Source organism: Lytechinus pictus, chromosome 1, assembly GCF_037042905.1.
Source record: "Lytechinus pictus isolate F3 Inbred chromosome 1, Lp3.0, whole genome shotgun sequence".
In the NCBI taxonomy this organism is placed as follows: domain Eukaryota; kingdom Metazoa; phylum Echinodermata; class Echinoidea; order Temnopleuroida; family Toxopneustidae; genus Lytechinus; species Lytechinus pictus.
In genome coordinates, this window is record NC_087245.1 from 7,383,436 (window position 1) to 7,397,591 (window position 14,156).

The following is a 14,156-nucleotide window of genomic DNA, read 5'->3' on the forward strand; positions in this document are numbered from 1 at the left end:
AATGTGATCCAAGAAAACCCCCCCCCCCAAAAAAAAAAAAAAAAAAATGATAATAATTAACAAAATAATATAGATAAATTAAATAAATAAATGAATAAAATAAATAACAATTTAAAATAACAATGTTAGTATATATAATTATTTATTGGTATTTCTACAATTTCATGAAACGAATGCAAATTTCAATAATTGTCGTAGCAGTCGCATAATACACAAAGACATTATACATGGTTGATCGTCAACAAAACTGAGTGATAATTCCGAAAGCCAGTCTGTGAGAACAGGGGCGGTGGAGAGCCTTCTTTCAAAATTGGAAGTGCCTTTTTTTTCAAAATGAAATGTGCCCTTTTTCAAAATGAAATACAATTTTTGAAGTAAAACATGATACATTTTAGGTTACACAATCACAAATATTGTCGCTCTTGCATCGCGCTCGCATCAATTATTGTTTAGTAAGATACTCATCCTGTTCATTGTTACAAAAATGCTTAGAATGTCCAATTTTCAGGTTTGAATATGATCACAAATTTTTGGCTCGCGATTTGGGCTCGCATTATTCAATTGGTGATGTATGTATCCTCACTAAATGCAGTCCTTAACAGGTTCCTTTTCTGGTCAGTATATGTAATGTATTTGCATATGTTAGAATGTGTATTGGACATTGCATGGACTTTTAACCCTGTGGTTGCTATTTCTCCTCTCTCTCTCTCTCCTCCAAAGTCCAAATAGTGGAAATTCCATTATTACAATTCATTCTTCTATATTCTTCTGAAATTCTGCTCTCTCTCTCTCCTCTCTGACTCATCATTATTATATGTACATGTATAGTAACTTGTAATAGAGAAAGTACTCTTTTTGTTTGAATAAACACTTGTAGATTAGACCTCAACTATATAGACAAGTCGGACTACTCCCCTGTGCTTGTCTTTGAGTTAATTTTGTATTTCTAAGAGATATAACAGTATATTAAAGAGATATAACAGCATATTAAAAATTTCAGCTCGCGCTTGCGTTAATTCTTTAGTTAGACATCTTTTTCATGATAGCAAAAACTGCTTTGAATGTTCTTGTCTTATATTAGGCCTACATGAAATGTCCAAGTGTTTGAACTCACGATTCACACTCGCAACATCTCGCAAAGGACGCACTTTTAACAGTTAATTAGTGTCATAATTAACTAAAAGCGTGTTTCACAACTTCAAATTTGATTTTTTTTTTTCCAAACCGCTTGTTCGCTACGTTCGCTCGCGGAAAAAAAGCCTAAATATATATCTTATCAATCAGATATTACTTCAAAACGCTTTGCTCAACTTAATTACTACAAAACACACAACTACTTCACGCATGGTGAAAATATCCCTTTGCACCAAAATGCCGATTTTGACATAATACAAAGAAAATACGTTCCGCAGCCCATGTGTGAGAACGTCTTCGTTTAATGAAAGTATCTACTACTTTTGACAAAATGACAAACGTTCCATGGTTAAAACAGCAATCGTAAACAAATTCAAGAAGGAAACAAATTTATTAATAAAGATCATTGTGCAAAAATTTTTAGTTGCATTTTTTATAAAGAAGTAATTGAATACAATAAAGAAATCTAATAGACCTACAGGAAAAGCTACAAGCAAAAGAGATAATTATGAATAAATAACAATACGTATGTACATTTTACAGAGCAATGTCTTGACAAACAATGACTGATTATAGATTCTCTTTGAGTGTACACAAATGCGTTCTCTGTAGCCAGTCACAGGTAAACTTATATTTTCGTCCAGGTTGCTGTTGGTAGTATCCGAAATGGTGGATTGTATTTGGATTGGATAATTATCATCACATTGGCGACAATACTCTGTATTTCACTCAGGGCTGTAAACTGGAACGGGCAGTCTCTGGGTGCTTCAGTTTCCTTTTTATCGGTCCAGAAATAAGCCATCCGAAACAACGGCAATAATTATAATAAAAATGTTCAAAATGTTTCCCTATTCAGAATCTGGCACATAAGGTACGGAGTGCCAAGGTCTACATATAGAATTCAGATAATTTATTTTTTCTCTCTTCGAATGATGTAGAGCAGATCTTGCTACTCAATGTGGCAAAAGTAATCCCCGACGTATCGAAATCTAAGAATCTCCAGAATGTGAGCCAACATATTTCAACATTCTAAAATTTTTATAACGCAGTGCTTCTAATAGTAGCACAAGTAATGTTGATATCCTCATCCAAGAAAACAGAAGTGGCACTATAAACAGTCCTACCCTAGTTTATCAGGTTTCATTTTAATAGGTCGACTGTCTAGGTAAGAACTAATAAAAAGATCTAAGGAGTGGTCATCTTTGGACTTTGAGATTCTGGTGTTGATCCATTTTGTGGTGACAATTCAGCGTTTCCGGCGGCCTCGTTCAAATGTTTCTTTTCGTGCAAGCGCATGTGGGCACTCTGAATGAACGTCGCGTTGCAGAACCTGCAATTATACGGCCGTACTTTGGAATGTGTGCGCTCGTGAATGCGCAGATGACTACTTTGCATGAAAGCCTTGTCACAGAGATGGCACTTGTAGGGTCGCATCCCGGTGTGTATACGCTCATGCATGTGTAGATGACTACTCTGACGGAATGTCTTCGGACAGAAGCGACACGAGAATGGACGCACCTGAGTGTGAATAAGTTCATGCTGTCTCAGATGGCTACTTTGAGTGAAACGTTTCCCGCAGATTGAGCATGCATAAGGTCTGTCTTGGTTGTGAAGACGCATATGAATATGCAAGTTGTTGAGCTTTGAGAATACTTTGCCACAAAGGCCACACTTATGATCAAGTACTTGCAAGTTCATATTGTGAGTCTGATAATGTTTGTCTAAACTAGACAGTTGACGAAAGACATCCCCGCAGATTAGACACAAATGGGCAGTTCTGCATCCTGACGGGCCTCCCTTCTGAGTTTGGGAACGACCTACATAGGAGTGAACATTGAAATCTGCTTTTGGACCAATGGATGGTGACTGTCCACTAGGAGAGGTCATACCACCCCGTGAATTGTGTCTTTTAACATGTTCTTGAAGGAGTCTTTCATTTATGAAAGACTGGTGACATACTTGACACTCATGATCTCCGCTCATCTGACTACTTTGTCTCTGTCGCATCAGAGTCTCATGTACTTCGACATGACGTACAAGTGCATCTACGTTGTCAAAGACGTCACCACACTCCATGCAGGAAACATTGTTGAGGTTTCTAGTCGGACTTGGCGTCTGACTAGGTGTTACTCTTGGTGAGCTATCTTCTACTGCTTCCATATCATCGGGGCCACGATAGATATCCTCAGAGCCATACTGCTCAGCCTCATGTTGTTGGACATGCTTTAGGAGAAGATCTATGTTGGCAAATGTTACCCCACACTCGACACAGCAACAGTTTTCTTCCGCTGTTGACTGCTTCTGTTCAGGAAGCTGAGGATAATACCCTTCTCTTTCATGCCCGTGTCTGTTGGTCTGGTAACAAAAGACCCGAGTAGAATGAGACATATCACTGGTACCATCCGAAGATTCTTGAATCACGGAAAACTGATCATTCGCGTCATCAGTCTGAAAAGAACTTGGGATTTCTCCTGAAGAAGACCCACTTCCTGATGCCTCTGCAGCTCCATCCGTACCTCTTTCACTCCGATTCATGTCATTAAAAGGGGTATCTGTAGTGTTTGTGTAGAAATTCTGAGAGCCATCTTCAACCCTTGATCGATTTTCGGATGATTCATTATCTTCAGAATGGTCTCCGACATTAACATCATGCCCTTCATCCATGCTGTCAGTACGTTATTTGTCTCCACTTGATTAAGAGAAGAACCTTGCGCCCGAAGTACCTGCATAGTAAAGAAAGTGAGAGTCGGTGTAAGCTTAAAAGGTAAAAAAAATCATTCCAGAAGCAATTTCACGTTAAAATTTTTGACGTTTGAAAAAAGGTCATCAAAAATCCTACCTACATTCGCAATGTTTAAAGGTCTAATGTTCGAAATTATACCCAACGACTCCTAAAGCCCCAGTCACATATAGACACGGATCATCACGGATCAACACGGCAATGCCGGCATGATCCGGGGAGGTCCGGGATCGTTTTACCCCGGATTGAGCGTTGATGACTGTAAACACGGCAGCTACACGGCATCTTCACACGGATCTACACGGACCATGCCGGCAGAGCACGTCAGCTACACGGACCAACACGTCAGCAACACGGACCAACACGTCAGCTACACGGACCAACACGTCAGCAACACGGACCAACACGTCAGCTACAAGGACCAACACGGACCAACACGTCAGCAACACGGACCTACACGTCACCAACACGGACCAACACGTCAGCTACACGGACCAACACGTCAGCTACACGGACCAACACGTCAGCTCAAGGACCAACACGGCAGCTATATTGACCAGCACGGCAAATGAAAATCTGGTCATAATAATGAGCTGATATTCTTTTTTTTTTATCTCATCCTTGTCGCAACATTATATTATGTTGTTTTTAAAAAAGATATCAAAACTTAAAAATTCCTTAAAGGAGAATGAAACCCTTGAAACCAGCTGAATCAATATCAAAGAGAAAAATCAAAGAAACATATATATTGTTGAAAGTTTGAGGAAGATTGAATGAATAATAAGAAAGTTATGAGCATTTGAATATTGAGATCACTAGTGCCATGTAGATCCTCCCATCGGCAATGCGACCAAGATCTGTGATGTCACACACGTACAACTCCCTCATTACTTATATACTTATTTCACTTATATTCTCACTTTTATAGAGTCTATCACAAGGTGAGGTGTTCTCTTTTTGAGATGACAAGTACAGAGGTTTCACAACATTACATCATTGATGAATCATTTGTCATAGGATTAGAAAGAGCAAAAAGAGATGTTTTGGGGTATATTGTCAGTGTCCAAATGGGAGAGTTGTACGTGTGTGACATCACAGATCTTGGTCGCATTGCCAATTGGAGGATCTCCATAGCATTAGTGATCTCGACATTCAAATGCTCATAACTCTTTTATTGCTAGTCCTATTTTACTCAAACTTTTGTTGATCTTATTCTTTGATTTTTATGCTTTCACAAAAGCTAACTTGCTCCAAGGGTTTCATTCTCCTTTAACCAGTATAGAAACGCAGTTTTTTTTATACAACACAGTTTACTGTTTTAACAGTAGTTGTTAAGTACTTTAAATCTTGAACGACAAATTTAATTTCGATTTGATTTGATATCACTTTATTGAAATCACATTAAAGGAAAGAAATTTACAAAGTCAATAGAAAACATAATAAAAATTAAGATAGGCCCAGGTCATGTCGCATAACTGTCGATGTAGGGCAGTAGTATAAAACTTAATGTACAATTTTGATGTAATAGATACATAACATTTATTTTAAGAATTAAAGTGAAATGTGAAATAATAATAACAGATAAATTTGGGGTAAATATTAAAAAAAAAAGAAAAAGAATTATTCATACATGCACTAAGTTTACAAATATTAGGTTGGGGTCAATCTCCAAAGCGTAAGAAAATATCATGAATCGTTCAATCATAAATAAATTAAGCATGATTGTGCCTACTGTTTATCAACTTCTGAAAAGTTCATAAAGTAAATAGCGTTGTAAAGATTTGATGGGAAAACAGAACACGGACTGCCAAGGATACTCCAGGCAGCCACACGGACCTACACGGCAGCTACACGGACCTACACGGCAGCTACACGGACCTACACGGCAGCCACACGGACCTACACGGACCATCCCGGATGGCTTTGCCAACCCGGCAGTCCACGGATGACGCCGGATGTTTTTGACAGTCAAAAACTGCCGTGTTGGCCTCCCGGACGTTCAAGGACCAACACGGACCACCCCGGACGTCCAAGGATGCCCAAGGCGCCAACACGGATCTCTCCCCGGACCACCCCGGATCAGATCCGGGATGGTCCGGGGTGGTCCGGGGTCTATATGTGACTGGGGCTTAAAGAGAACGGGCAGCTCTTACAAGTCATGTCCATCTCTATGTACATTTTTAGCACAGAACCAATATGATGTTTCATTATGACAACTATATCACGCATAAATAGTTATACCCGCGAAAATCGTTAATTGAAAATTAACCGTAAGAAAATATTTAGAAAACTTATATTAATATTGAAGCTCTTCAACATTTTCTATTTCATTAAGCTCTTCAACAAGATAACGACGCCAGAAAATCATTCAAGTCAACTTTAATATCACCCATATTCTTCCGATTCTATAGAAAAAGAAGAAAATAGAAGATAAAGAGTTTTTAAAGAGGAAGTAGAAGAAGTAGAAAGAAGAAACAAAAATTATTTCATGGTTCTGTGACATATTTACTGTTATCGTAACTTTTGATAAAGTTCGTGATGATGATGATGATGATGGAGATGGAGATGATGATGATCACGATAATGATGATCATGATGATCATAAATGGTCATGCTATGATGAAGAGAATGATAATGATGAAGATGATGAAGAAGAAGAAGATGATGATGATGATGATGAACGATTATTAAGATGATGATGATGATGATGACGATGATGATGATGATGATACGACGAAGATGAAGAAGAAGATGATGATGATGATGATGATGATAAAGATGAAGATTATTATGATGATAATGATATAGTATGGGGAGGGTTTTTCGAGAACCCTGGCATGTACGATAAAGAGAAGGGACCAGTGGGGAGGTGGATGTACAACTGTCCAACTTAAATGGGACAAACCTACTCATCAAGCATACAAATAAAGGCTTACTGGTATGCAGACGAATTTTATGCTCGTGATTTCGGTGCTCACCAAGTCATCCAGTGTCAACTCAATAAAAATGGTGTTTACAGCTAGTCTAGAGCAGTGGCAGCATCAAGGGGGGGGGCACGGAGGCCATTTGCCCTTCTCAGTTTAGGATCGTAGCCCCCCTCCCCCCCCCAAAAAAAAAAAAAAAAAAAAACTAATAATAATAATGAATAAATACATAAATAAAATTTAAAACATAATTTTATGACATCTGAAAAAAATAATAAAGTAAATGCTGTCATGAGCATCCTACTCAAGCTGTAAACTGCTCCAAAACAGCACTTTTCACTCTTCAAAATTTTCTCATCTAGTCATGCTAAGCTCCCTACAATATTAGTCACTAATATAAATCTTTGAGGTCATTAAATAAAATTCAAATTTTCGCTCGCGCTCGCATTGGCTGTCGATTGAGATAAATAAATGATATGTTCAATATGATAATATGGGGCTTTAAAATCCAGTGTTCGAGTCAATATGCAAAAATTATTTTTCTTACGATTCGAGTTTTCATTATTTATTTTAGCGAGATACGCATCCTGCATTTTCATAATACAAAAAAGTGCTGAATATCAAAAATGTTTAGCTCGCGCTACGCGCTCACATGTATTGGTTAGTTAAATACCCATCCTGTTTATGGTCACAAAAAATGCTTAGAACGTCCTCTTATCAGGCGCGGTGCCAGGGGGGTGCTTTGGGGACTGACAAAAAAAATCGACCACAAAGAATTAAAAAAAATATGTAGGCCCTATATGCGTATAGATGTATTGAGCAATGTAATGCAGTATTCCATTCATGTCGTTAGGTGTTCTTTTCAATTCAATTATTTATTTATATGGTATGGATGCGGTAGGTACCAAGGAATAAATAAAGATAAGAATCATCATTTCATTAAAACAAAAAGATTAATCAAACGTACTTAAAGCAAACTTCAAGTTAAAACAGAAACATAAGGATAAAAGCAAAGACAAGTAGATAAACGGTCAAACAATACAAAACAACGTTAAGAGAAATCAATAATTGGTCAGTAATTTATTTTGATATTGTATTTTAAAAGTGTTATTAAATTGTATGTTATTATGTTGACAAGTCTCAAGTATTCCATAGTGAGGGACAGTATGTCGTATTGAATATTTAGATCTGTCATTTGAAAAGGTTCATCTGTGGAATTTGTTGAATGATCTAGTAAAGTCATTGTGAATGTTTGCATTAATTGAGAACATGTTTATTAATTGGGGTGAAAGAGTGTGGTATCGTTGCATAATTGAAGCAATTTTAATCTTGGTAATATCTGTAAGTTTAACTGTACGTAATGATTTAAACAGCAAAGAAGTCGGGGCATTGTAGTCTGTTTTTTTACATATACGTATTGCTTTTTTTCGGAGAATAATTCATTTTTGTATATGGCTAGAGTATGTGTTACCCCAAATAGAATTGCAATATGAAAGACGAGACAGAATATAAGCATTGTAGAGAGTAAATGATATATAACTAGGTACATCACATTTCAAACGATTGAAGATTCCAATAAAACGAGCTATTTTAACAGAAATCGAACTTATATGATCATTCCAACATAAATTATTGCTTAAAATCACTCCTAAAAACTTAACGGAATCATAAAATTGCAATTGAGTTGTATTCATGCATATGAAGAAATATATCAGTTTGATTATTATTGCACACCCCTCTTTGTATTAAATAAAACGCATTGGGCTTTATTTGTATATTTTTAAGGAAAGTCTATTGCACTTAAACCAGGTAGAAATTTTAGCAAGATTTTATTCAATATTTCAGCTAAAGTAGTAATATTATCATGAAAGGCACGAAGTGACGTATTACCGGCATACAATATAAAATTAAAAGCTTTCACTATTCAAATTGGAAAATGTTCTCGCTCGGTCGCTATACATGCTCCCTCGCAAAATAACATATAAATGCAAAATACATTAATGCGTGTATAGAAAATCAATGATCCTCTGCAATACAATAAACTGTCTTAATCTCCCTACTTCAACCACTATGAATGTAACTATATTAATAAAACTGAAGTTATAATAATAATACATTTTTCCAGGGACGGCGATCCCAGGGGCCCGGGGTCACAGTGCCCCCCCCCCCCTACTTTTTGAAGCACTGAAAAGGTGCCCCTTTTTACTCAAGAAAATAAATGCCCCATCACGAACTTGTACTGTGCCCCTTTCACTTGAGGACACGTTTTATGCCGTTTGCAAGTGCCCCTTTGCCTTCGTATAGGTGCCCTTTCTCGTATCAGTGCCCCTATTTTACCCAAGAAAAGTGGCCCTCGCGTGCCCCTTTCATCTGAGAAGGAACCGTTTTATATGTTAACGAGTGCCCCTTTGGCCTCTCTCATACTATATAGGTACCTGTTCTTCATATCAGATATCGTGCCCGATGAGCTGCCGGTTTCTAGTTTAGCGTTCTGCTTCCTTCTGCAAGTGCATCCTTTAATTGCATAATCCCCGGCTTTCAAAATATGATTTACCCCATTCCGCTACTTCTTTTATAAATTTGCTGCAATATTATGCGTTGCGACGTTTATGGTGGCCCTGAAGGGACATCGCAAGTAGACCAAATCGCGAATATTCACGACGAAATTGGCGACGAAATTCACGAATTCGCCAATTTCGTCGTCAATTTGAATATTCACGACGAAATTGGTGACGAAGTTCACGACATCGTGAATTTCGTCGTGAATTTGTTTTGCTTGCCTGGGCGGTATGCGGGTTGAAACCAATTCGTCTGCTGCTAATTCCTCCACTCACAACAGGGTCTACATTCATTTAGTCTAATGCAATTCTGTCCATTAACTTTTCGCCTAATAACCATATGGTCCAATAACCATTTGGTCCAGTCATCACTTCGTCTAATAACCAGTTCGTCTATGACCATTTCGTCTCATAACTAGTTGGTCTAATATCAATTTTATTTTCCTTAATTTCGCCCAATTAACACTTAGTTCAATTAGACCAAATGGCATATGGAATAAATGGCAATTGGACCAACTTGGTTATTAGACGAAATGGCAGTTAGACCATGTGGATAGTGGACAAACTGATGGTAGACTAAATGATAGCAGACGAGTTGGCATTAGACCAATTGAAAATAAACCATTGAAACGACAGAACGATGTCCACTGCTATCCATATGCATAGGCGGATCCAGGGGGGGGGGCGCCCCCCCCCCCTATTGGCGGAGCAAAAAAAGGGTCTAAATCTAAACACGCGCACGCATGTTTATTCAGATACGCAGTTTGTTTCGGGGGTACTCCGGGCTGAAAATATTTATATCAAATACATTTTATCAAAATAAATAAAAAGTTTAGCAATATTTTATGAAAATGGTGATATGCATGTCGTCATGAATATTTAATAGGTGGGTTGAGATGGGCGGAAATCTGTTCCCAAAGGTAGGGGGGACCAGGGCCTGGATTTGACAAGCAAAAAAAGGGTTATTATCACCCTAAATGTAAGGTCATTTCAACTCTAACAAAATTTGACAAGCCCCCCCCCCCCCCCCCCGAAAAAAAAAGTTTTCACCCAAAATGTAAGGTCATTTAGTCCAAAATACATGTTTTATTTCGATTGTGAAGTGATGTATTTTTCTCTATCATGAAAGACCAAAAATAGTAGGGGGGACATTTGATATTGTGTCCCCCTACTATTTTTGGTAGGGGGGACACGTCCCCCTGTCCCCTCTGGGATTTCCGCCCATGTGGGTTGAAGATGTCACATCCCCACGACTATCCTGTTTCTTGTGTTATTACATGGAATCAAAATTGTTTCATTTTTTTCATACCAGTGTGAATGATATGTCTCCCTTATAATGAAATAAGTTGCAGCAAAGAATATGTAATGGACTAAATCAGTTGTCAATTCAAGTGTTTTTGGTTCTTGAAGGGGAAATATTGAATAATCCTAATTCTATATAATAAAATACAAAAGAACAAGTGGGGATATGACATCATCAATTTGCTCATTGAATATTAATGAAGACATGCTTAAAACTGTTTCACCGGAATAATGCTAATATTTAAAATGCAATAACTTTGATATTCCTTGTCGGATTTTGATCAAATCTTTCTTCTTATATTCGTCTGATTTTACTTTATCTGTTCAAACCATATTACATTCAGTGCGGCGTTTCAGATCAGAATATCAAAAAACTTCTGCTCGCGCTCCGCGCTCACATTATTAATCCAAGAATATATCCAATTACCCATCATTTTCTTGAATTACAAAACATGAATAGAATGTCCCGTTTATAGGTCTGAAATCTCAATTTTGTTTCCGCTCGCGCTTTGCGCTCGCATCAATTGTATAGTTATATACCTATCCTTTTAATGATTAGAAAAGTGCTTAAGATGTCCCGTTTTTAGGTCTGAAATCTCATTTTTATTTCCGCTCGTGCTTCGCGCTCGCATCAATTGTATAGTTATATACCTATCCTCTTCATGATTAGAAAAGTGCTTAGAATGTCTCGTTTTTTTGTCTGAAATCTCAAATTTGCTTCCGCTCGCGCTTCGTGCTCACATCAATTGTATAGTTATATACATATCCTGTTCATGATTACAAAATGTGCTTAGAATGTCCAGTATTTATGTCGGAATTTCAAATTTTTCAGCTCGCGCTTCGCGCTCGCATTATTTGATTGTTGATATATGTATCGTCTTAATGGGTTACTGCAAACAGTCCTTATAACACGTCCCTTTCGATCAGGCCAGAGCGTATATCTGCTCGCGCTGATCACGTTCGCAGTTATATTTTTTGTTACATACGCATCTTGTTCAGGACCACAAACATTGCTCAAAATGTTCAATTTTCAGGACAAAATACATGAAATTCCCCCCCCAAAAAAAAATAGCTCGCGCTTCGCGCTCGAGTTATCTAATTATATCTATGTTCTTTTATAAGAAGAAAGCTAAGAAATGACTGTCGTATATATGTGTGTGTGTGTGTGTGTGAGGGTGTGTGTGGTAATTTTTGTAATTTTTTTTGTATTTATCTGGAGTTTATGTAATTCATTTGAATGAAATCCTTAATAAAAACATGTTGAAAAAAAAGTGGTGCCCTTAGAGGTGTGCGTGTGTGTGTAATTATGGAAAACTCAATTGTGTCCCCACCCCCCCCCCCCAATCGTTCCCAGGTCTCTGCTCTGACCCCCAGATGACGTATTTATTATGAAATGTTGATCTTTTGTTATTGATTATAAAAATAGACAAATAAAATGTGAACATTTTAAATAATGCAATTTTCTGTTATTGTGAAGTCAAAGGCGACTTATAGGCTTATTTTGTTTATTTGCAATCAAACGAGTTCCGTACACTCTAAAAAGGGACCGTGGTCAAAATGAAAATTCTTTTGGCTAATATGGGATAATATAAACAAATTGTTGATTTCTCTGTCGGACACAACAAAGAGAATGGTATTTTTGACCAATCCTTTTTACAGGCTACTATTTCTGGGCGATATGACGCGGCCTATATTGTCATAAACATGTAGATAGTAAAGAATAAAAATTCTACACTATCTATAAAAATTCTACTATCTACAAGAATATTTTTATTAGGAGACTGCACTCTACAAGCTCTGCTTTTTTAGCAGCCTCCTCCATTCCCAACCTGATTATATGAAGTTATAATTATTTACATAGAAATTTGCTATTATGTTTAATACCTGCATTAATTTGTAAACTGATTAAAATGAACGAAACAAATTGTAAATGTTGGAATTGAAATGAACGAAATGAAATGAAACATGTAAGCGCCCCCCCCCCCCCCAAAAAAAAAAAACACACAAACAAACAAAACGAATTAAAAAAAAATCCGAATATAATCATTCTATTTGAATGCAAATAGGCCTAATGACAAAGTGGACTACTTACCTGATGCAACTTATTGCTTGAAGTAAGTCTGAATCCCACTGCTGTGTTGATCACAAATAACAATGATACGGCCTTCTAGTATCAATTGATTTAGACCAAAAGCTTCAGTCTCTGTATTTTGGTTGTTCCGCTGAACTGCGTTGGCTCCACTCACCATACATAATGGTGAGTTAATGGGGATTAAAGTAAAATGTCAGAAATTGTTTAATAAATCCCCAGAAACGACGGTTATTCCTGTCTACAATTGATTATACTTTCGATAATCATGAAATAAACTTGAAACTTTTGTATTCTGTGATCATGATAGGTTGGTCATGGAGTCAGAAAATCCCGTCCAAAAGACTTGGAATGGTAAGATGATTCTGCTATGTGCACTGATCAACCATATTATATTGGCGGGAACCAAACCTAGTGCGTGTTCTCTATCAGAGAACAACGATGATAATAACGACGATATAGACAAAGACACGAAACCCCGTATACAGAATCATACAAGCTGCCAGCACACTACCATAATATATGTAGTTGTATTTTGTGCCGTGTGTTCCACACAGCCTTGCTTCAAATGATTTTAACGACGGTGTGAGCTATAAATAGCGTGCATGATGATAGCGATGATAATGATGATGACGATAATGGCTGTGAGTCACTGAATAACAGGCGCCCGCTCGGCGGAGGCAAATGAGCCAATCGAGGCCGGGTGGTAACACAGGACGGTTTAAAGGGTTTAGGTTAGTTTAAATTTTGAATGATCACAAAATATCAACATATATCAGAAGTGAATGTTCTTGTCGATATCAAAATATAATTTCCTTCTAATTCTTTGTCGCCCCACCCCGCTCCCCCTCCCCCTCTCTCTCCCTCCCCCTCTCTCGCTCTCTTTTCCATTTTGCCTGCTATAATGACATAAAAATGAAGTCAACCAATACTAGTATTCCATAAATAATAAACAAAAATTAGCTAAAATCAAGTAAAGTTTCTTCCATCTGATTTCATCAAACACGTCTATGTCTAGGGCTTAATATTATTATTACAATCATTACCGTGATACTGATAGTATAGGCCAAACTGTCGGTATACCCATTGTATTAGAGTAGTAGGTCCATGGTATATCGAATGTTCGGGGATTGGTTCAGTGTACCTTTAAACGGATAATGACGATGCTGATGATGATGACTATGCCGAGGCTTAATGACGATCGCCATGCCAAGTGATGATTGATGATAATGGTGCGCGTTGCTATGCAACGGACTTATCGCCTGCACCACTCCACAATAATGGATCGTTAGGCTCAGAATGAGGGAAGAGAAAAGGGGCATTTGCACCTCTTTTATATACTTCTTGCTCTTTTGATACATGGTAATAGTAAATTATCATTTATAGATAAGGCTACATAATATAGTCTA

At 37.5% G+C, this 14,156-nt stretch overlaps 1 protein-coding gene across 1 annotated transcript; it reads right to left on the bottom strand.

Moving 5' to 3' along the window:
* Positions 1 to 132: 132 nt before the first annotated feature.
* LOC129256289 (zinc finger protein 300-like) lies at positions 133 to 13,408 on the bottom strand. The gene is made up of 2 exons (XM_064115712.1): positions 12,751 to 13,408; positions 133 to 3,857 (listed from the first exon to the last, which is right to left on the bottom strand). The coding sequence occupies exon 2, from the start codon at positions 3,796 to 3,798 to the stop codon at positions 2,320 to 2,322; it is 1,479 nt and encodes a 492-aa protein (XP_063971782.1). The 5' UTR covers positions 3,799 to 3,857; positions 12,751 to 13,408; the 3' UTR covers positions 133 to 2,319.
* Positions 13,409 to 14,156: the final 748 nt, after the last annotated feature.

Excerpts from the sequence above, each read along its gene's own strand:
- LOC129256289 (XM_064115712.1), bottom strand. The coding sequence starts at position 3,798 with ATGGATGAAGGGCATGATGTTAATGTCGGAGACCATTCTGAAGATAAT.